General features: G+C 37.8%; 2 protein-coding genes across 5 annotated transcripts in view; one reads left to right on the forward strand and one right to left on the reverse strand.

The window, feature by feature from the left end:
* The window catches only part of cenpp (centromere protein P), a 110,908-nt gene that overhangs the window by 76,033 nt on the left and 9,553 nt on the right, over nt 1-25,322 (reverse strand). For all 4 annotated transcript variants that reach the window (XM_086293133.1, XM_086293132.1, XM_086293129.1 and 1 more), the window contains one exon: nt 21,480-21,576. In XM_086293133.1, the coding sequence (XP_086149259.1) occupies nt 21,480-21,576 (97 nt within the window). The remainder of the gene's footprint in view (nt 1-21,479; nt 21,577-25,322) is intronic.
* Nucleotides 9,750-19,613, forward strand: ogna (osteoglycin, paralog a). The gene is made up of 6 exons (XM_086293115.1): nt 9,750-10,025; nt 12,833-12,896; nt 14,752-14,916; nt 15,761-15,963; nt 16,354-16,446; nt 17,412-19,613. Exons 1-6 carry the CDS (start codon nt 9,870-9,872, stop codon nt 17,580-17,582), a joined length of 852 nt encoding a protein of 283 aa, XP_086149241.1. The 5' UTR covers nt 9,750-9,869; the 3' UTR covers nt 17,583-19,613.

A 25,322-nucleotide genomic window follows, 5' to 3' on the forward strand; every position in this document is an offset into this window, starting at 1 on the left:
GGTCATAACTTCTTACCTGAAGTTCACCTGACACTCGGACCGGTGGCCGCCTCGGGTCGCTCCTCCTCCTGCCTCCCCTTTCCCTCATCCACCTGCTGGCCTCTGTGAAAGCTCCGCCACAGCCACCATCAATTTTTTACACAACGGCCAGCATCTGGACAATCCACCACCTTTCATTGTTTATACATTACAAAAACAACAACAACAAAAACATTGGCCCATGAAAACGAAAAATCACCATCACCGGTATGCCCAATGGCCAGTCCAGCTATGGTCGTGCCATCAGTTAACCCTTCATGTGCCAGCTGTGGCACGCGTGCCCAGGGTTGCTGACCCCTGCACTACACAATCAAATATACGAGTGAGAAAATCAAAACTGACCATCCTTCATAGAAAAATATGAAGTATTAGCAATATCTTGAAGCGTCAGTAAATTGGTCAGTCCTTCCATCCATCTATCCAGTTTGGGGGAACTAAAATTTAAATATGGCAGCACATGATTTATTGCATCAGAATTCAGGTCGTTTCCAATAAATCTTCTCTCTAAGATAACTCAGGACTCCATGATGACAGTTCTACTTTTTGGGACAAATTCACAGTCAAAGTACAAGAAAAATAATTAAAATGCCAGCCTTTGTCTCATCACTCAACTGACCGATATATCACTTTCAAGTTAAACTGAAAATACCTTTTTAGTCTTTGGGTTGTAGCCAGTACACCTAGCAGTTGGTCATTTTAGCAGCAGATAATGCTCTCTACACAAGTTTAAGTTTAATCTCATAAGGCAAAGTAAAGCTATCTGAATATAGCAGCTGTTCTGTAAGAGGGTGAAAATTGTACTAGAAGATGCTCTTGAAGGGGGAGAGAGCATAAATATTTATGGACAAAGTCCTGGAAATTTATGCTCAGACATTATATACTATCTTGGCATGATATCTAATCATCATTAGAGCATGTTAATTGACTGTTTGTGACCAGTACATGTGTACTATCGTGATCAATATTTTATACACATTTATTTTTTGAGTTTGTCTTCTGAGGCATGAGCACTAGTCTTCCTGTTTTTATAGAAAATCTTACTTCCAACCAACAAGTAGCACATTCACAGTACAACTAAAGGCTGGTAAGACAGAAGTGCTGATCTTGTATTCCTAAATTGTAAATCTACATAACTTCTTTGGGATTATTTTGAGGTAACATAAGGAATGTTGTGATGCTATAAGCTCATACAGACTCATGCATATCTCAGACACTGTTCTGATTAATTATTAATAATATCACTAGCTGAATGAACCATCAGTAGATGTGTAAAATCACAACTATATAGTATATAAAGGTAAAATGCTCTGTAGAGATGTAGAGTGGGCTGAGAATTTTCTGAACGTTAGTTTGATTCATCTTTATTTAGTTTGACAAGAAGCCTAATTAGAAAACTCAAGTAGTATATTTGTGTTAATTATTAACTTGCAAAACATGAAACATTTGTTACGTAAGAAGTCTCAGAGCTAAAATAAAAAGCCTCACTGTCAGTTTTCCAGTTGCTGGCGGCAGCCCAGAGCTAGCAGGTGGCTATGTCACTACCACAGCACATGGATCTTAGTGGTGGGTTAATACACCATGTCAATAGTCAGCCAGACCCATGCAGACCAAGGCTACATAATGCCTAGCCAGGTGGTCCACCGTGTCAAAAGATACTCTTCAGTGAAATGGGCGTCTGTGTGTAGAGTACATTTACTCATGCGTATTGTTTTGACTGGGTTGGCCTCAGCCTGCCATTACTTATCGCTCACTTACACTTGTCACCCTAAAACTCAGCTCACCGTCACATTGACCACAGCTGGCAGAAGACAGCAGCCTGAAACGGGGGGGGGGGGCGCAAGCTGGAAAAGTGATTTTAAAAAAAAGGGGGGGGGGGGGACTATTAAATTGTTATGTGAATTATACAAATTAATAAATTATTAAAACAGAAAAAAAAAATTTGTATGGTCTGTACTGGATTGTATGCAGCATAATACTCATCCTGCTCCAACTACCATTTAACAAAGAGATGCACCTAGCAACAGTGCCATTCATTTCAGCATTCAAGAATGCCTTAATATACTACTACTGTTATAATTAAAGGTTGCACGGCGATCTAAAAAGGTATCAAATAGGCATATTTGTGGTTGCATTTAGAAGATTTTGCTCTCAGCTGGAAAACTATTTACCATCCTAATAACCATGGCAGCAGATCACAGAACATATTGGCTTGAATTTGAATTGATTCAAATTCAGCTGTTTTATAGAGACAGAACAAAAATGGAGAGAGCTTTCAGAAGAGTAAGCAAAAGTATAGGGAATTTAGCTGCATACGTGAACGATGCAAACCATTTAAAAAATTAGCTTTCCCAGAGTTTTATGAGGAAGTAAATGTTTTCAATATGTTAGGTAAACCTCAGAAGATACACCCCACATGTTCTGAGAAATGTTGGATGTAAACATCTTTGGCTGTTTACAAGAAAACCCCACTGGGCGTCTTTAGCGTGCACAGAACATGACTGGGTGACTGTTGTTAAATTTGATTTCAGACACTTAGACCAAGTCCAGTACAGTCTCAAAAAAATGGTGTTGCTAGTTAAGAGAATAAAATCTTTCTCTCTTGTCCAACTCTCAAGGCTGAGTTTACAACCCTTTCGCTTTCATTTAGTCATCCACCAGGTCAATCAACACAGGAATTATTTTCTGTGTTCGTGTTTCTGCAGTGGTACACAAGAATTCAATGGCTTTAAAAAGGTTTATTCATGTTCACAAACAGATTGAGCGTGACAGGAACATTCCCAACACGGCGGGAATAATGTGCGTTTAGTGTGTTATTGTGGGTGGCTTTCCCCAGTGACTTCCTTTGTTGTGGAGTGAAATACCAGTGAAACACCCTGACAGCCCAACTGTGGTATAGAAAATTAGTGACAGTAAAAACATTCTCTAGTTGCTGGCCCTCTTCCCAGAGTCATAAAAGTTTAAAGGTGTTCATAATTGCTAACACACCTGTAACAGTCTGGGCTCATGTTCCTTGGATGTTTATATCTGGGCCCCCTTCTTTTTTCTCTACTCTTGAAGGCTGAGATGGTCAGATGTTTCCTATTTAACCATTTTCCTCTTACACTTCAGTCATTTCTCTTCAGCTTTACTTGTTTATAGAGAAGTACTGCCTTTTATAGAGCATTTTAATTTCAATATTTTTTTTATGAAAAACACACAGACACACACAAAATAAATTTCTTAAGAACTGCTCTGGACAAGTCCAACATTTCTGTGATTTCTCTGACAAGAACAGCTGGACCTCAACAGCTGTTAAATAGCCTGAGAGTCTCTCTGGTTTTATTACTAAGAATCTCTTGGCCTTTCTGCTTTGGAAAATACTCCCATAGGTTTTTCCTTTTTTGTTCATTTCCCAGCAATTCTGCTTTTAATTTATTTGTGACATTTTTCATGTTTACCATATTAGCTGTTATTTATTGATGTCTTATTGCCAATTAAGTACTTTATTACACTTTTAAAACACAAGCCTGTGGAGGTCCGACCGATGCTAAAATAAAGAGGTGTATTGATTAAAATGATGAACAGCTGAGATATGACCAGTATGCTGAGTGTATAGATCCTTGTTTTATGTTAGCATTTGCTGTGCCCACTTTTCTCTCATCAACCAGAAAACAAGAACACATTCACATTTTGCCTTAAGTTTTACTGCTTGGCAAAAATTTTAAATGATAAATAATTAATTTGCATACTTGAACTCCTTAACTTGAGGCACCAACTCTAAACCTGTGTCAATTTATTGTCTTACAGCAAAGTGCTTTGGCCTTAAACATGGTTCACACCCTCCCCCCCAGTTATGTCAGGCAACAGACTGCTCTGAATACGGTCTTCAAGAGGGCTAAAACTGAACTCTGTGTGACATTAGGCTGTTCTTATGTCAACATGACCAATGTAAGGGAAACATATCGATAACAGTGAGAGAGGTTCAAAGTCAGCTGTTGTAATGGTCTTGCGACCAAGTAAAATGTGACTGCTGCTATGATGTTACTCTATTAACCATCCAACAGCTAATATCCAAATACATCAAATCTGATGTCATACCTAAGCTTACCTATTACATGCATTTGGATGGACTGCAGTTAACTTATACAAATCATACTGGGTTTTAAGGCAAAAATACAAGAAATTTAATCATCAATTGCAAGCATTTTATTGTTTACAGTTGCATGGTAAGGTTTGTATTGGACTGTCTTTACAGGAAACTGCTTGCAAGACCAGAAGTTTTACTTTACCTTTGATACAAATGATTCCTTGCTATAACAGTCTGTTTAATCTATTGGTCAGTCAGCCTGTGATTTAAATTGTTGAATGAAATGCCTCTACATGCCTCAATGCCATTTAGGCACCATAAAAATATTATAATTTTTTATACAAATAATATCTAGTGTCCTCCCACACCACTTTTGAACATATGTACCCAAGAACTTAAGACCTAAATGCAACCAAAAACTATATAAATGAGAAGTCCCAACACAAATCTTACACATCAGAAAGCAGGACTCAAACTAAAACGTTCAAAGAAGAGAAGCATTTGAACATTTGAACAACATTTTCATTCAAGACACCCCAACATCAGGAAGGAAGAAATAAAGAAACCAAATGCTCCTGCTGGAGGGACTGTCCTGGGCTCAGGCTCACCCAGTCACGAGTCCTCAGTTTAACTGCTAAAGCGCCTTTGGTCAGCAACAGTAGGACAGTGGTTCTGACAGAACACTTTTTTAACACTTGCACTGCTTTAAAACTTCATAAAATAACATCAAAGGCTAGTATGCTTACCATCTTGAATGATTCTACAATAAGTCAAGTCTATGAAAAACGCACAATGACTTCAAGGGAGATGAAGACATAGTCTGTGCACAGCTGTTTATGCTACATCATATCCAAAGTAAAGAATTGCTTCTCAGATATTACTCCCGTAATTTCACAAACAGGATAACAAATGAAGGTAAAAAAAAAAAAAATCATCATAAAGTGTATCAGTAACATGTTAGACTATGAGCCTCTACAGTAGCTTCAGGCAACTGGAAATGTCACATGTGGAAATGTCACACACAAATGTCATATGGTTTCACTATAAGTATTAGTTTAAGTTTTAAACAGTGACCGAAACATCAAAAGCCAAAATTGTGGCCCAACTAGGGCATGAAGCGAACCATGAATTTGAATAATCATTACACCCTAACTTATACAAGATTAAAAGTGGGTAAGGTGCCCACAGGACATCCTTAACGGGATCTGACAAGACAGTCCTTAAGTAAACCAATATTTGCTTTTAGGTATTATACAATAATGCTAGAGGGGGAAAAAATTAAATACAAAAAACACTGAGCAGATGCTTAAAGTCCTTTGAGAAGCAAGTCTCTGGGCACTCATTTTGGTAGTTAATTTAAAGAATGACATAAATGACCTTTAATTTCAGTGGTCATGGAGACATAAGTATGGAATGCCAGGACTGCCATAATGAATTAATTAAATACACCATTAAATAATTAATTAAATGTGGCAATAATTAATTAAAATTGGAATTAATTAATTAAATAAATAGTTATGATATATGTAATTAATTAATTATTGACACATTTAATTAATTATTTATGTATTTCACGTTTTAATTAATTATTGACACATTTAATTAATTAATTATTGACATATTTAATTAATTATTTATGTATTTCACATTTTAATTAATTATTGACACATTTAATTAATTATTGACACATTTAATTAATTATTTAATGATATATTTATTTATTTCATTTTGGCAGTCCTGGCGCCTGGCTCTCATCATGAAATAATTTTATCTGTCAGCCTCACCCATCAAACTCAGGGGGCGGGGTTAACGCTGATCGAGTCAAAACCATTGCTTTGGCCTGGTGGCCATTGTTTCTAGCACACAACAACCGGCATGTGGAAGCTAACAGAACTGAGCTTTGAAAAACCCTGTTTGTGTGTTACCAAATACCGTTTTAATATTTTTTTAGCCGAGAATGTAGTGGTTTAATCTTCATGTGTCTGGTCGGTTTGTCAAGATACAGCCTCTTTGCAAAAGTGTTTCGATGATTTCGGAGATGTCGTCCCAGTCTCACGGCAAAGCGTGGGATAGACCCGCTCGCCTCGCAAGCAATCCCACCGACAAAGCGCAGGCCCCGGTACACAGCTGTAGTAACCCCCGCTGACTTCTTTTACTGAGGTTATATTTATCGGTGTTTTATTTCCTGATGTTCTTATGTGTCCTACGTGTTTCAGTCGCCAATTCTGAATTATAACTAACATTAAAAACATGTTTAAGGAGGAGAGAGAGCAAATAAATCTGTTTAACATCTGATCTTTGGGTTTTTGTTCAGTAATCAGCGTGACCTGTGTATAAACACATAAAAGAGATAACGTTGGTGTTTCCGTCATGTAGTAACTGCTGGCTTTAACTGTACAAAGGTTGTTCGACACTATGAAACACATACAGACTTCATGATGTTCGGCTAATATTTTTATTGTGAATATTAATCATGCTGACCTCGCTCTGTACACCACGCAGCGAGGTCAGCATATCCACGATATCCTCAGCTCCATGAGTTAACACAAAGTTTCCCAGCTGACTATCTAACTGCCAACTATTCCAGAGACGTGAAAATATACAGCATAAAGAAAAGTGTAAGAGACTCAGCAGCAGATTAGAATAACAGTTATACATTTAATAAATCACCAAATGAATCCAAGAAACGAGCAAACCTGTTCCGACAATTTGAGTTTGTATTCCCTCAGCTGCAGACTCGCTGCTGTTTAAATGTTTGAAAAGGAAGATTAGATATAAACAAACGTCAAACATAGACTCAGTCTGCCTTCACATTTGATATGAGGCCAGCACGTATAGTGGCCTCAGCAGGCTATTACTGAAATACACATGCTATATCATAAACTATGATATAAATAGGGAGGTCCTATTAACATGTTTAGTTTTAAAGGACACCTTCCTGCCTTTAGTCTCATTCATGAGCAGTATTCGTTTTCTTCTAACATCCAGAAGTCTGCACGATGTGTTTCATAGTTTGTAACAAGCCTTTGACAGGTAAACATAACATGACCGAAAAAGCAAAAAAAAAAAAAAAAAAAAAAGAGAGAGAGTGTTGAAGAAGAGAAAATGCTCTCAATTATGGAGACAGGCAAATGGTTCATTTATGTTTGATGTGTTTATTCCTCCCTAAATATCGTCGGTGAAGTTTGCCATGCACGTCAGATTTTCCTGCGCATTTTTATACCTCTGCCAACAGAGAGAGAAAAAAAATCACATTCTAACAGACAGCTGGTGCTTAGAATACAGTTGAATAACTATTAAAAAACAGATGATATTTAGATGATAGTTCAGTCTAACACATGTGCCAGTGAACCATTAAACGTCTGTGAAACTATGCAGTTATGAAACGTAACTTTAACCTCAGCCAAACCGATTTGCTCAGTTGTAAATAAAACAGCGAAGTAAACGTGACCCGACAGACAGAACCTGAGTGAATGAAGTCCAGCGTTTAACCACTGAGAGCTAAAACTCAGCTGAGGTTTGAAAGCTGTGTGCTGGTGATTGGACATCAGCCGCTGATAAAGCTGGCTCGCCTATAAAGTGCTCTGTAAGGAAACAAGCTCCAGCAGCTCTGCGCTCGGGGAAAATACTATATTTACTTATCTTGTGCAGAAAAATGCGCTGACATTGCGTTATATCGAGCACCGGCTGCCCAGTTAAACTGTGACTATCACCAGGTAACTAGGCGTGTTTCTTGAATTAGCAGCAGGTGTTAAACAGCTGACAGATGAGGAGGAGGATGCATGCAGGTAAACTGAGGGTCTGCTGAGCTGATCGCTGGTTTCGTGAGAAAAATGTCAGCTCGTTCTTTATGTTACAGAAGCACAGAGACACAAGACCAGGCGGAAAGAGACGATCGTTCGGTGAAAATGAGAATCTGCGAATGCAACATGTGGAACACGGAGAGTGGAATATGTAAACAAACCGGTTAATGTACCCCCTCGGTGCGCTCTGCATGCTAACTGTTAGCAGAGCTAGTGAAATCTCTGAAAACATCTGAGCACTTTTGCAAGCATGTTCTATGTTGACAACCTGACCAGACATACGGCGCGACATTCGCGGCTAAAACACTGTTAAAAGTGTAGCTGGTGACAGAAAAACGGGGTATTTTAAAACTACACCACCACCATTGCTGCCTGTGATTTGATCTGCATTCTGGGATAACTGGCTGCCCCAAGTCTACACAAGCAATCGATTATCTAGGATCGACCTGTTTTGACTTACTTTGCACGGCAACCAATCAAATGTTAGAGAAGCTGCATGGGCAGCGTTAACCCCGCCCCCTGAGTTTGATGGGTGAGGCTGACAGATAAAATTATTTCATGACGAGAGCCAGGCGCCAGGACTGCCAAAATGAAATAAATAAATATATCATTAAATAATTAATTAAATGTGTCAATAATTAATTAAATGTGTCAATAATTAATTAAAATGTGAAATACATAAATAATTAATTAAATGTGTCAATAATTAATTAATTAAATGTGTCAATAATTAATTAAAATGTGAAATACATAAATAATTAATTAAATGTGTCAATAATTAATTAATTACATGTGTCATAACTATTTATTTAATTAATTAATTCCAATTTTAATTAATTATTGCCACATTTAATTAATTATTTAATGGTGTATTTAATTAATTCATTATGGCAGTCCTGGCGTTCCATAGTATGGAACGCCAGGACTGCATGAATAGAATTATCAGTCAAATCTGCCAAAAGCCACTTATAATTTGCTGACTTAATAAGGCTTTAAAAATCTTTTTTTCCACCATTGACGGTTTCCCATCATCATCATCATCATCATCATCATAATAATCTGCCACAGATTTTAATTCAAGACTGAGTGCCATGACTATCACTTGCAATGGCTGCTTGAATCAAGCAGCATTCTTCCAAAAATTTAATGTGAATCTTAAAGAAGACTGTTACGTCCCTCGGCAGCCCCTAATCATCATTAATTAAAAAAGTAAGTTCTATCTATAGAACTGTGTAGATGATTGTTATGGCTTCATATCAGCAGAGAGCAGATCATTTTTTGTTAATAATTTTAAAATGATGATATAACTAACTAAAAGCAGTTCCAGCCTGAAACATTAGTTACTGAGAGAGCTGTCCAGAAAGAAAACATGAATATTGGTAAATCCCAGCCTATAAGAAGTGCTTACTTGATGGCTGTTAAATGAATTGTCTGACCAACGGCTAAGAGAATAACATAGTAGGAGAAGAAGAAAAACACTGATCCAGCCTAATGAAAGATAGGTTGGTTATTATAAGTCATTACAGAGTGGCTGGGCAGAGACCACAGACATTCCTTCTGACAAAAAACACTCACACTTTGGTTGTCAACTTTCGGTTTTTCTGCTTTCTCTGCATATTTTTTTCCTGTACACACTTAGGGACATTTAGGAGAAAAATGGACACTTTATTCTTTCTCATCATTTTCCATATGTGCCTCATTTTGGTGTGTGCGCTTCTCACTGTACATCCTGTCTGTGTCCAAGTCTGTCTCTCAGCAGATGGATGGTGGGTGGTCAGGAAAGGGTTAAGTGCTGCGCTCTATAAACTCTGCTTTAAGAGTCTGCTGAAAGCTACTGGTTCAGCCTTTAAATAGAGTCATTTGACACATTCAACCAGGGGCTTGTGGCAAAAAGCAGCTGCTGACCCAAACTCAGACTTTAAGGCGAGCTGGTGTGTCTGCATCACACTGTTTTGGACAGCATGAAGACGCTCTTTTTCACCTGTATGCTGGTGCCATGGCTGGTGGCAGCCTCAGCCAGGACTTTCGACCACGACTCACAGCTGATACCAGGATCTCTAGCTGGCAGTCAACTGAATGGATACTTCAGTGACTATTTAAAATCAAGGAGGGCTAGGGTGAGAACTTTATTATTTGTATTATTATTTCTTTGGGATGGATTTATGGGATTATATCTACTATTTTTGGTGTTTTCTTTTATTTTTCTAGCCTTTTTTAAATTTGTTAAAGTTTTGTCATTTTTTTTAATCAAGATATTAAAAAGTTTGTTTTGACAGCATTAACTTAGAAGATCATTTTTTACATTTGTCACAGTGTTAAATAATGACAAAAGGTGGTTATTTTGACACACCAAAGATAAATAATTCCAATAATGACCAGGCATGCATATTGAGGTAAATCAAAGGCACAAGGATAATATTCTTATTCTTAATGAATAAGAGGCATAGTTTCAAGACTGCAGTGAAACCAGACAAAACCAGAAAACTTTATTGGGAGCAGGTTGGAAAAATGAAAAAGCAATTTGAGCAATGCTTTACAAAGAGGGAGAAAGAAGGTTTGCTTAATAGCTGGGCACATTCAAAATCAATTAATTCTACTACATTACACAAGCAATAATTAATCCACTTCATGGTTTAGTTGATAATCCACTTTCTGCTACTTGGTAATGGCAGCATCTGTTAGCACTTCATTTCACTGTCCTCCTCTTCTAACAGATAATCCATTAAGCTCACAGCTCCAACACACATACACAACCCATTTCTGTGGAGTCTTACCAAAACACAACCCTGGGTCGACCACATTAACCCTGTTCTAACCACACTAACCCCCTTAAGAAATATTTGGATGGAATAAAACCAAAATCTGGTCTGATTTCTCCTTCAGAAAACACTTGAAGGAAGAGAAAAACCCACAAACAATCCACAGGGAGAGAGAGAGTGAGACAAATGTGGAGTGTGACAACACAATACAGCTATGGAACCATAACTTCAGTTTGAATACCAGCTGCTTTTCATTTTTCAGTGACAGACCTTATACCTATTGGTGCTGCTACAATTAGGTATTTACCAAAAGGTTATTATGTTAACTTTTTAATCCACAATGTGCAAAGCTCTTCTTTCTTTCAACTGGCTCGAGACCAGGTCAGTTGGTTTAGGGACTCAGCAGTAGGAACAGAGCCCGTATTTTGCTCAAGGTTATTCAATAATGATGCTATTTGTTTATGAGTTATGTACCAGTATTCTAGTTTCCTTCTCTAATGCTTAATGTTTGCAAACATGCTTTTTTGAGGCACCTTCGTCTTCACTCAGCTAGAAGAATGAAATATAACTCAAACTAAAAACGGTCAGCCATGTCACAAGTTCTTTTGTTGTATAACTAGATGAAGAAAGCTAGCATATTTTTTTTCTTTGCAGTAACCTCCAGCAGCATATTGCTTTGTTCCATCACCTTATAAGACACTTTCAAACAATCACACAGCAAATGGCCAAAGACCTTTTGAATTATTCCAGATTTGTGGTTTTCCAATTGCCTTTTATGTTTATGTTAAATTAGGGTAGGTCCACTGCCTCAAATCTCAAAACATACCTAGACTTTTTTTAACGCTAAAAACTAACATATCGTTTCTTCATCTGCGTAGCCATATGGGTCCATATAACTTAAATTTGAGTTTTGTGCTTTATAGGTACTGTATAGTTCTCCATCTTCGGTCGTGTTCTTAGTATAAGCATGCTCACATAGAAAATCTCCAAAAATCCAAAAAGAGGAGTTTCTTCATTTTGAAAACCTCACATAATTTTTTTCTATCATGGGATTTGTCCAATATGTGGTTTCCATGCACCATGAAATGCCCTTAAGAATGCACAAAACCCACCTACCTAATTCTCTTTAGTTTTCAAGTTGCAGCACTACAATATTACCCAGGTTTCAGTTCACAAACCCTGGTTGGTCACTATCTCAGTCACTGGGAGTACTTCAGAAGACAAGTTCTGACCATATATGAACAGTATCATACATCAGAGCCAGCAACTTCGGACAATAAATTCCCCACATTCCCACAAACAGACTGGAATTACTATAGCTTTTTTCTTGTCTTACTGACAGCTCAAAGTTCTCTACACTACAACTTACATTTACCCATATACGCATACAGCGCTTTATTCTAAGCACTTCATGTGTCTTACATCCACAGGCAGTTTACCCCATTTAACCTTACATGTAAATGTCTGGACTGAGAGTAGCCAGATTACCTGAAGGAGACCTACAAAGGCAAAAGGAGAACACAATATCCACATTCCTGTTGGCCTCAGCTAACTATGGTGTTGAACTGTGTCCATAAGAAAAGATTCATTCTTATATCTGGAGGATTAAATACATTTCAATGAATATTAACGTTAGCTCGCGACTTTGTTCCAGTTTTGAGTTTTGGCCCACTGTGTATTTGAGTTTGACACCCCTGCTGTAGACCATGATAACTGGCCTGAGTTGAAAAATTCTGGCTTCTGGTTCCTTGATCTACAGTGTTGCAGTGTTACTAAACCCTCAAAGAGCTGTAAATGAAACTAGACATACTGGTTCATCTTCTTACTTGCACTTTTTGCAATATGAACCTACCAAAACAGGCAGCTGTAATGTTTACAGTCTCATTATGTCAAAGTTAAGTACACAGCGACCCTGTATAACTAACAGCTGATGAAAAGCTCAGGCTCATGAATCTCTTATAGCTAGCTGCTGCAAGTTGAGCCAAGCACAAGGCAATGCATATACTTTTACAGTGTTGTATAACATTTATTTGGTTCCTACCTCAAATTTGATATACTGTAATATTTAAGCATTTTTCCAAACTGACCTAACCCTAGCAGTGTTGATGTTTTGCTCTAGCCAATGATCTGGCCGTTATATGAACAGGCCATGTTTTCTCCTGCAGAGGGCGCTGCCTCCTGCTGATGAACCTGATGACAACCCAATTACAGCGGAAGCAGATGCCGCTGGTAAGAGAAAGACCTACTCTACCTGCATCTAATGTCACACACAAGAAAATGCATCTCAGATTTGATCTTTCTTAGACCTTCATAGTATTGTTAAAGTCGACGAACAATGAACATTCCTTGGACCAAGATTACGAACTACACCAAGAGTATGAACCAGATCAAGGTCCTTTTGTCTGGGTTAACATTCAAGTTTTCGCCTTTGGTTGTTTGAAATCACGAGCACATGCTGGCAAGGAACTCCATAATGCTGAGGTGGATAACAATACCTTAATGCAATTCATAGTGTTCATAACAATAAATCCTTTGAGTATCTCAAACAGCTTAGGTTTTTGTAAGGGTTTAATACCTATTAAGTTGGGTATACACTGTGAGATTTTGGAATGTGAAAGAACACAAAAGAATTAAAACAGTATCTTTGGCCTTGGCTCCAAAACAGCAGTCCTATTGTGCATAGTAAGAGAAGTTCAAAGTTGTCCATCTAACCTGAAAGGACACCTGGAACAAAATTTAAACACCACTCACATTGTGAGATGAATATCCTAAATTTCTGACACTGCTTCATATTTACACTTGTGGGAAAACAAAACTAAACTAAATATAAAACTAAATGCCTTAACAGATTATTGCTGCTTACTTGTGTTTACCAAGGACTGACATTGAAAAGAGACTTTAGTGACTACAATAAACTACGCTAAATACTACTACTACTACTTGTACTACTAAAGACTACTGATGGAAACTGTATAGCCCAGATAAACTTATTTGTAATGTACATTTAAAAATAAAGGTTAAATAAAGGCCTTTACCGTGGAACTGAAGATACAAAAAAAAAAGATATTATCTCTCTCTCTCTCATATATATATATATGTGTGTGTGTGTGTAAGAGAGAGAGAGAGAGAGAGTGCTGGGGCACTGTATTTTCTGTGCTTGTATGGGTTTCATTTGAGTGCTCTGGTTTCCTCCACAAGCCAAAGACATACTTCTTAAGTTATAATTGCTTGTTCTTAATAATTCTTTACGTTGTTTGTGTCACAACAGTCAGATATTTAAATGTCTGACCTCCATGGGGTAAACATCTGTTAATCTAATAGTCCTAGTGTAAATTTATGGTAGTCTGTCTCTATGTATTGCCCCTGTGATCAACTGCCCAGGGTGTACCCTGCCTCTTGCCTTCTCCTGAGACATACTCCAGTGCCCATACTTGGACAAATGGTTAAGACAAAGGATGAAGATTTTGTTGATAAAGTAGGATTTGAAATTTTGGGGGTCCTGGGAGAGGAGATTTAAAAGATCCCATCACGCACTCTCTCTCTCTTATATATGTATATGTATATATTAGAGAGATAGATAGAGAGATAGAGAGAGAGATAGAGAGAGAGATAGAGAGATAGAGAGATAGAGAGATAGAGAGATAGATAGATAGATAGATAGATAGATAGATAGATAGATAGATAGATAGATAGATAGATAGATAGATAGATAGATAGATAGATAGATAGATAGATAGATAGATAGATAGATAGATAGATAGATAGATAGATGGATGTATCAGTGCTGTGTTTTGAACACAGCAAGGAAGAATTTACTACCTTGCCTCATAAACAGAGTTACTGGTTAAAGTAGAAAAAAGAAATTAAGACATTATAGACTACACAAGTAAAAAATATATGGTTTGACAGAATTGTTTGGGTTCTGAAACTGAAAAGGTTTGGACGTTTTTTGTCTTAGGTAAAAACAATACCATTAAAATTGATCACTTAGTTGCAAAAAAAGCAATTACTTATGGCTTAAATGTAGTAAGGCCATATGGACTTTGAAGGCGCCTTGGTTTTTATGGATGCCTTTGTGTTGCAGACCTTCCCACCTGTCTGCTGTGTGTGTGTCTGACTGGCTCGGTGTACTGTGAGGAGGTCAGTCCAGACATGACCTCCATTCCCACACTACCTAAAGAAACAGCCTATCTGTATGCACGCTTCAACAAAATAAGAAAGATCAAAAACAAAGACTTTGCTCAAATTGGTAAGTCTTAACATGGTTACTCCAGAGTTTGTTGATTAATCCATCTGTTCAAAACTCAAGTTTCTGCTTAACATTCAGCAATTTAAAAAAAAAATATATATATTTATTTGTTTTTTAATGGGACGTAGTCAGTTGTTGGACACAGATTCACAACAGGATATTATGTTAAGTGCTGGGGCACTGTATTTTCTGTGCTTGTATGGGTTTCATTTGAGTGCTCTGGTTTCCCCCACAAGCCAAAGACATACTTCTTAAGTTATAATTGCTTGTTCTTAATAATTCTTTACGTTGTTTGTGTCACAACAGTCAGATATTTAAATGTCTGACCTCCATGGGGTAAACATCTGTTAATCTAATAGTCCTAGTGTAAATTTATGGTAGTCTGTCTCTATGTATTGCCCCTGTGATCAACTGCCCAGGGTGTACCCTGCCTCTTGCCTTCTCCTGAGACATACTCCAGTGCCCATACTTGGACAAATGGTTAAGACAAAGGATGAAGATTTTGTTGATAAGAGTAGGATTTGAAATTTTGGGGGTCCTGGGAGAGGAGATTTAAAAGATCCCATCACCCACCAGTAGGAAAAATTATTAATCTAGTGCAAAAATTTCAACCTTGTAAGTCAGAGTTTGCATATCTTGCCCTTTGCAGCACAGATATCTTCTTCATTGTAAACAGTCAACTATTATCTATACTAACCAAGGGACATGATAAGTCATTATTTGTACTGTATGACTTAGCTTTTAGTCATATGTATCAACTGCATGTTCACTTTTCTGTAATTGATGAAAGTAGCACAACTTCTTTGTTTCTTTTTTTTTTTTTTAAACCCTCACCTATCAACAGTGACTTTAAAGAGGATCGACCTGACAGGGAATTTGATCTCCGAGATTGAAGATGGAGCCTTCTCCAAGCTAACCCTCCTGGAGGAATTGTCTCTGGCTGAGAATCAGCTGGTCAAACTTCCTGCACTCCCTGCCAAACTCACATCTTTCAATGCCAACTACAACAAACTCAAAACCAAAGGAGTGAAGGCTAATGCTTTCAAGGTACATCATGACCTCTACGAACAAACAACCAACTCTGGTGACTGATTTGGAGATAAAAAATCTAAAAAGTTTTACTAAAACATACAAACTGACAATGAGCCATGTCAACTGTCCTTAGCAGTGATCGCAAATATTTTACATGCTCCTGAAAGGGTAAATAATCTTGTTAACCACCTAATTGTATAAATGCTCCAAGATACTATACTTTCCAGGTGAGATGAATATCAATGCTTGAATTTCTCAAAATGTTACCAGAGAATTATGACAAGGTATTATCTTTATATACAGTACACCATCAATTCAACACAGTGTTAGTACAACTAACTACTAAAGTTGATGTGTCTTGGCAGTCCAACTTTCTTTCTCCAAATCTTTTTTTGTTTCCAACAGAAACTCACCAAGCTGGTTAACCTGTACCTGTCCGACAACATGCTGGAGGCTGTTCCATACATCCCAGAGAGTGTTCGGATCTTACATCTTCAGGTTTCTATGTTTTATTAACATTGTATATAAAAATACATTGATTTTGGTCACCAGTGACATCATCAAATTGGTACACAACTTGTGTTCTAGAGTAGGGTTTGATAAACTTCTCCATAGGGGCCTACTGTACTGAGTTCCACAGTAAAAACGCATACTGTGTGGCCCAAATGCAACAGCACTACTGCCAAATGGATTAAAGGAATGGTGCAGTTCCAGCATTTGCTAGTATGCACGAGGCTCCATGCAGATGCATGCCAACCAATTTTTCGTGCCCACTTAGGAACATCTGCCAAGATGCACACAATGCACTTGCTATGCATGTGTGTAAATTTCAAAGAGCTATGAAAGGAAAGACTGTCTGTGGTGTCTGCAGCTGTTTGTGTCCATGCCTACAACTGAGCATGGGTTTGCTTAGAGACACTGCTGGGAAGTTAATTCCCTGTCTACCATCATGAAAAGACTGAATGTGTGCTATTTCAGCAGGAGAGCTTTGTTGCCTGTCATAACTTGTGACCATTAAGTACATGAATATCAGCCTTTATGTTTTTTAATATGTGTAAAAAGAGCTTATTTGCCTTTCATCCACACACACTCGGTGACTCAAAAGCTTTGGAATGAACTCGTCTCTGCAACCCCAGTTATATTAGACACAAATTTAAAGTCAGACTAGAATGCCCTCCTTCTGTTTTCTCTCATTCTGAGATGATGACAGATCAATGTGGTCACCCCTACATTCACATCCAGACTGATCTCTGTTGCAAGTACTGGTCATATGTAAGAATGCCAAAATTAAAGTACAGCATGACTTTATTAGTTACTTTTGGGAATCACTCTACCCATTGTTGATCTCCAAGATCCATATCCGTTGGTACAACCCTTTTCTAGATTAAATTTAAAACCTGTAATTTTTATTAAAAGTGACGTGTAAAAAAAGACTCTACCAATATTATTTTATTTTCTTCCAGAACAACAACATCACTGAGGTCAATGTGGACACCTTCTGCAGGTCCAATGACACCTATTACCTACGACCAAGTCTTAATGAGGTCCGCCTTGATGGCAACCCAGTGGTGCTGTCAAAATACCCCGACAACTTCACCTGTATGAAAGTACTGCCTGTTGGAAAGTACCGTTGAGGAGACTGAAATTTAACTGTACTCCCTTTGTTGCTGATGGAAGTTTTCCCACAACAAAGAGCTGGGAGACACCATGGTATTTTGGATTTGTGGAGCTGGTCCCACAGATGTCAACGTTTTTACTTCGGCAAACCTACAATCAGCATGTATCAGGTCAAAATCAAACCTCTGACTGGACTGAAGGTGTTCATTAACTCACCTAAAGGCCTTTTACTGACTGGTGGGCAGTAAAGGAAATTTCATCAGTGTAATTAATCTCAATATGCTTCAAACAACCAGTTTGTCTAACCACATTTAAAATTAGTGTTTCTACCTGTAATCAAAATAACAGAGTCAAAGCCGGCTGTCATGTATACTTGGCTTAATCCCTTATGTCTTTAAAATAACTGTAATGTGGTGTATTACCCTTGGTGCACTGAAACATTTTACACCTGCACACGCATAACCATTGAAGTGGCAGTATTTGTTAGATTGTTGCAATTTCTAAGGCTTAAATCCCACAAGGACTTTCCTGGTAGCCTTAAAGCACCCTTTTCACAGGTAATAAAATGCTACTACAACTACTATAATCCTATAAATGAGTGCAGCAGTTTTAACAGTTCTACACTGACAGTCCAAGTTGTTGTTTCATTTTGACCTGCTGATTTACTACATGGATGAACCAATCTTAACAACAACAAAAAAAATCCCAAAACAAACAAAACTACTTGTGACCTTGAAACAACAGAAACACCTGCTGTCACAAACGAAGAGGCTTTCTTGCAGCCCAATGTCTTCAAATTGTTAGTAGACTGTATCTAATTGTGAGCAGTAAGAAAATGTATTTATATTTCAAGTTATTTACTGTAAGCATCTTCATTTTTGCTGTTTTTGCTCATCTAAACAACTGACTTTTAACGCAAAATCTGACATTTCAAAGTTTTACCTAAAATTAGCAACAAAATGCTACATCAAAAACAATAGATCTAAATGAATGGACCCAAGGCAGATTTTTCAGATTTACCTCTGAGTAAAGGGCACTCAATATATGACTGAAGTGCAGTTTAATTGATGCATTAGTGATTATAATAATGTTTTATTTTTAAAGTTTCACATTCAGTTTCTTCACAATTAAATTGTCACAGCTGAATGAAAATTGTGGTACAAAAAGTATATTTAGACATTTTTAGTAAAGCCAAATCGAAACATTCTTGTGCTGATAACTGACATAATTCATGCTGTCTGGTCTGTATGTTTAAGCTAGGACTCTGGCACGTTCCTGTATGGGAAGATCCATATTTATCACAGACTCTTCATGCAACCCTGTTTTGATCCATGTGTTTTCTAGTGAGCTGTTCCTATCTTTACTTGTCTTTAAGAAAGTCATTACTTGACATTTTAGAGTCCTGACAACAGGAGGGAAGAAGCAGGATTGAAGTAATTTTAGTTATACAAAAGGAATACTTGATATCTGCATGCTGATCTATATCTAGTAGATCTATATCTTCAATAGAACATTGTCACATGTCCAAAAAAAAAAAAACAACAACCCAACAACAACAACAACAAAAATATCCTAACTGGCCACAAATCTGTGATCATTGTTAACATTCCTCTTTACGTTAACTGTATGTAGCTTTAAGATATATATTTTTTCTTTGCTGATTAAAAACTACATTTCTTGAAATACAAGAATATTGTGTAAATACGTTAACTAAGTGAAAAGTGTGTTTTGTTCTGCTATTGTGTGGATTAATTGCACTTTTCATTATTCCATTAGACTTAAGTATTTTGTGACTTACCTTTGTTTTCTTAATTTATAGACTCCAGCAGAAATGAACTGGGGAACAATGTATCTATGAATTATAGTAATGTGAAAGTTACTCCTCTTGCTTCTATAGTGTCTTACGTTTGTTCCCAACTCTTCCCTACCATTAATTAAAATTAATTTAGAGATTATTACTGATGTGAATAAGATAGTGGTGTACAGGAATATGTTACATGGCTATGTTTGAAGATATTCTAATAAAGTTCAACTTTTTTTTAATATAATGTGTTTGAAATCAATATTAGAGTAAGCTTCACTTAAAAGCACTTTAGGTGGTTAGTTAGACTAGAAATTTACTGTAGAAATGCCAGTTAATTTTGAAAAATAATATTGTTTTCAATATATAAATTATATATTACAACAACATGAATGATGTTATGTAAGGGGTTTTAGAGGTGTCGTATATAAAGTGGTTTTGGTTTGGAACTTGAGTTTTTACTTGTTGATATCACTGCTAAAAGGGACAAACACGTTTCATTTTTTTGGTGAGAATTTCATGTCAAAAGAATATATAAGGAATATATTTCTATATTTACTTAGAAAATTCACAACCATGTTAAATATGTATTTTGCCCACTCTAACGGTGTTTTCAAGCTGCTGACAGCTACTATGTGTCCATTACACATTTATTACAATAGTAAAGTGAATAGTAGAAGATACTGATAATAGTGAACGACAATCAGTCCTTTTGTGACAGCTGCAACGATGGCACAACCATCAACGTCAATCAGTGTTCACAGTGAGTTGACTACAAATACAAAGAACTGTGGATGAAGAAAACACCAGGGGTAAGTAACAATGTTGTGTTCGAGGCAAGTAACAGCTTGTACATTAGACAAGTGTGCATGCTCCAGCTAATGATAGTAAGTTCTTGGTCATAATAAAGTACTGGAAAGACAGAAGTCGATTTTTACTTCAAACCACTAGCACAATAAACACAAACAGCAAAACAAAAATTGCTGAACTCAGCATGTGGATATTGGTTTATGCATGTGTGGAGAAATTTCCAACTACCTATCCACAATACCGAAAACCCAGTTAGCACTGAAATTGTATGTTGCTAATTATACCTGTTGTTGTGTACGACAGAAACTGCCTTGTTAATGCTATCCAGAAAAAACTTTAGGATTCTTGTGCAGAGATGTATGTCAGCTCCTCTGCTTCTGTATTTTTATATGTTTATTCCTCCAAGTACATGTTTTGTCTGTGTGTGTCATAAAAGCGTGGAATACATAACAGCAAAACAGTTATGGTGGGAAATTTGTTTTTCCATACAAGACCTGAAAAAATGCAAGTAAAGCAAAATAAGAGTTTGGAACACATAGACCAGTATGGAAAATGTGGGTTAATCCTCCTTCAGCTCAGCCAACTTGGCAGAACTTTGCATTCTCCAAGTAAACAGGAGAATAGGTTCCACATTGCTTGTGCAGCTTGATGTACTATTTGATATTTCATTGCTACCTCTTCAACAAAGTCCCACCCTAATATCTCATATTATCATGCTCGCACCACTTCACACCTACTGCATTAACCCATGGTATTCTACGCTTTTCATTCCTCTTCAATTGTCTATCTCTGCAGTGTCACTTTTTGGAGGTGTTGTATTTTCACTATTTACACTTTATAAAAAATATTCTCTGAAAATCAGATAACAGAAAAAAGACAACTCACATAGAATAAAAAGGATGACCCATAATGATGAATCATCAACAGGAACATTTTTCCACCTATATCGATTCACCTAGGTATCCACATAGCCATTCTTTGTACATTCACCAAGTTTAACCTTAAGACATATGTCTCCATTAAATTTCTCTCACATTTAACCAAACCGCTCTTTAACTAGATAATCTATGTGCACTTCTTCACAATACCACTAGATGTCTACATGATCTCTCTGTATTTATTACCGACTACAATGGCCTACTTAGCCTGCTCAAAAGCGGAGGAGGATGCCTACTGGCAATATGTATGGGTCTGATTAGCTACTCTTAGCTCATGACGTACAGATCAGGTGGTTAAATTTGTTAGGTTTGTGAGGGCGAGTTTGCCGGACCATCCATTTTGGTGCATGTGTGTTTTCACTTACTTGGAATTGTTGGAAAGTTCTGCTTCGGTCATCACATCTGTCTGAAAAAGTTCTTAAGGTCCTGAAGAATAGCAGAAGATCCCTGCTCTCCTCTACCCTGAAATTACATTGCACAGATCACTAAAGCAGTTTATTTAAGCCCCCCACCAAGTAGCCAAATGGCTCCAGCCCATGCCACATGAGTTTAACATTTATAGTTTGATTCCAAACAGGGACCTTGTGCACCTCTCTCCTTTTGATTTTTGTATGCCAATTCGCCCTTACTGGGCCAACAAAGGCAGAATGCAAAAATCATTAAGAACACTTTTTTAAGCTATCACAATCCTCAACAGTATCCTGGAAATACTGATTCAAAGTGTGCATGCATGTTAGTGTGCTATTGTTTGAGAGTTTGCACTTAAAACACAGTACAAGCTTGATGGTATGGTTATTGCTTTGACAGGAATTTGGTCATAAACCAGGATAGTCACTCCATACAAATTTATTTTATGTAAGAGTAAATATCCTCCAGCAGCCTACAGATGGCTGGTTGTGGTGGTGGAGGAAAATGGTTGCAGTGATGTCAAAGGGGGAGCAGGAAAATTTTGTAGCTTATTTAGAGTGTCAGGTTGGTTTGTTTGGTTGATGGTATGAGGAGAATGAGGCAAGTTACAACAATTGGAAATCATTACTGCCATTACAAGGAGTGCAGAATTATTAGGCAAGTTGTATTTTTGAGGAATAATTTTATTATTGAACAACAACCGTGTTCTCAATGAACCCCATAAACTCATTAATATCAAAGCTGAATGTTTTTGGAAGTAGTTTTTAGTTTGTTTTTAGTTTTAGCTATTTTAGGGGGATATCTGTGTGTGCAGGTGACTATTACTGTGCATAATTATTAGGCAACTTAACAAAAAACAAATATATACCCATTTCAATTATTTATTTTTACCAGCGACACCAATATAACATCTCCACATTCACAAATATACATTTCTGACATTCAAAAACAAAACAAAAACAAATCAGCGACCAATATAGCCACCTTTCTTTGCAAGGACACTCAAAAGCCTGCCATCCATGGATTCTGTCAGTGTTTTGATCTGTTCACCATCAACATTGCGTGCAGCACCAACCACAGCCTCCCAGACACTGTTCAGAGAGGTGTACTGTTTTCCCTCCTTGTAAATCTCACATTTGATGATGGACCACAGGTTCTCAATGGGGTTCAGATCAGGTGAACAAGGAGGCCATGTCATTAGTTTTTATTCTTTTATACCCTTTCTTGCCAGCCACGCTGTGGAGTACTTGGACGCGTGTGATGGAGCATTGTCCTGCATGAAAATCATGTTTTTCTTGAAGGATGCAGACTTCTTCCTGTACCACTGCTTGAAGAAGGTGTCTTCCAGAAACTGGCAGTAGGACTGGGAGTTGAGCTTGACTCCATCCTCAACCCGAAAAGGCCCCACAAGCTCATCTTTGATGATACCAGCCCAAACCAGTACTCCACCTCCACCTTGCTGGCGTCTGAGTCGGACTGGAGCTCTCTGCCCTTTACCAATCCAGCCACGGGCCCATCCATCTGGCCCATCAAGACTCACTCTCATTTCATCAGTCCATAAAACCTTAGAAAAATCAGTCTTGAGACATTTCTTGGCCCAGTCTTGACGTTTCAGCTTGTGTGTCTTGTTCAGTGGTGGTCGTCTTTCAGCCTTTCTTACCTTGGCCATGTCTCTGAGTATTGCACACCTTGTGCTTTTGGGCACTCCAGTGATGTTGCAGCTCTGAAATATGGCCAAACTGGTGGCAAGTGGCATCTTGGCAGCTGCACGCTTGACTTTTCTCAGTTCATGGGCAGTTATTTTGCGCCTTGGTTTTTCCACACGCTTCTTGCGACCCTGTTGACTATTTTGACTGAAACGCTTGATTGTTCGATGATCACGCTTCAGAAGCTTTGCAATTTTGAGACTGCTGCATCCCTCTGCAAGATATCTCACTATTTTTGACTTTTCTGAGCCTGTCAAGTCCTTTTGACCCATTTTGCCAAAGGAAAGGAAGTTGCCTAATAATTATGCACACCTGATATAGGGTGTTGATGTCATTAGACCACACCCCTTCTCATTACAGAGTTGCACAGCACCTAATATGCTTAATTGGTAGTAGGCTTTCGAGCCTATACAGCTTGGAGTAAGACAACATGCATGAAGAAGATGATGTGGACAAAATACTCATTTGCCTAATAATTCACACTGAACACTGGTGCTCCACAGGGGTGTGTACTGAGCCCTCTCCTATACTCACTCTACACCTACGACTGCACAGCCACTAACAACTCCAACATCATTGTGAAGTTTGCGGACGACACTACAGTGGTGGGTCTTATCACCAATGGTGATGAGACGGCCTACAGGGAGGAGGTCAGCGCCCTGACCAACTGGTGTCAAGACAACCATCTCACACTCAACGTCGCAAAGACAAAGGAGTTGATAGTGGACTTCCGGAGGTGCAGAGAAGTACACACCCCCATCACCATCAACGGCGCTGCTGTGGAGAGAGTGAGCAGCTTCCGGTTCCTTGGTGTACATCTGGCTGAGGATCTTACGTGGTCAGTACACACAAACAAAACAGTGAAGAAGGTGCAGCAGCGCCTCTTCTTTCTCAGGAGACTGAAAAGATTTGGTATGAGCCCTCGCATCCTCAGGACCTTCTGGTTGTGTTTACTGACCTCGAAACGATTTTATGTGGTACACGGTGCTCGAAAACCAGTTGAATGATTTAGTACGACTTTGCTAAGCTACGGAGCTGCACCGCTTGATGGATTGTCGGAGCATTACGGCTATCGTAGGCAGGAGCCTCGCGGAGTGATACGTACTGTGCCTCAACATAATATTACTGTATTGTGTGTGTATAACCTCTTTTTAAGTTTTGTGGATATTATATATGGTTATGCTGAGGATATGTCGGCCAATTTCCACTGGAAATGCCTTTTGGTTAAACTGTGAGCAAGGAATTTGCATTTGCACTGTTACATTTTTATAATACTTTAATGCACATAAAAGCTGCTTGTTTAAGTGAAAATACATTGATGTTTTTTGTTTGTTTTTTTTGCACTAATAAAGTTGTGGAGTTGTAAAGTGTTTTGTCTAGTGTCAATTATATCGTCAGTTATATCGTTATCGCAAATTTTCTAATGTATATCGTGATAAATATTTTGGGTCATATCGCCCTGCTCTAGACACCATATTGACCTGAATAAAATCGACAAAATATACAATTATAAGTTCAGATATTGCTGGAGAGTTTGCAAGTTTTATTTGCAGACTTCAAGTTGTTACCATTTGTTTTGAGCCTGTTTATGTCAAAGTTAATCAGCAGTAAAATTGTTTTATGAGGCCGGTTCAGCCTGTAGCAGATTGTAAAGGCTCAGGTAAGACATTCTCCTGCCATGAAATACATTCATAACACCAAACATTTCCCTCTAAATATATCACCTAACTAATTGGGAAACCTCTTAAAAGCCCTGAGAATATGCTTTTTCAACAAGATAAACCTTTAAACAAATAAGGGAGTCCTGACAGATCCATTTAAATGACTGTTGTCAAATTATTATAACTTATATAGGTAAAAACAGGTTTTAGAAAGCTGTCTTGGTGATTAATCTTAATTGTAATTTAAATATACTTATACAAGAAATATATTGTCTAAAGAGGTAGTTTGCAAAAAAAATGCCTACTTCTATATAATGTGTTGTATGTCATAACAGAAATGGCAAAAAAAAGTATTTGTTTTGGTCTGTCTGAGTGAAACTGGGACATTCAGTTAAAGGATTTCCAGAGTTTTCCATGGGGGCCCGGGGCTAGA

Source organism: Aulonocara sp. 'chitande type north' Nkhata Bay, linkage group LG5 (genome assembly GCF_057382095.1).
Source record: "Aulonocara sp. 'chitande type north' Nkhata Bay isolate Kocher_YH1m ecotype deep benthic linkage group LG5, A_spYH_male_GT1.1, whole genome shotgun sequence".
Taxonomy (NCBI): domain Eukaryota; kingdom Metazoa; phylum Chordata; class Actinopteri; order Cichliformes; family Cichlidae; genus Aulonocara; species Aulonocara sp. 'chitande type north' Nkhata Bay.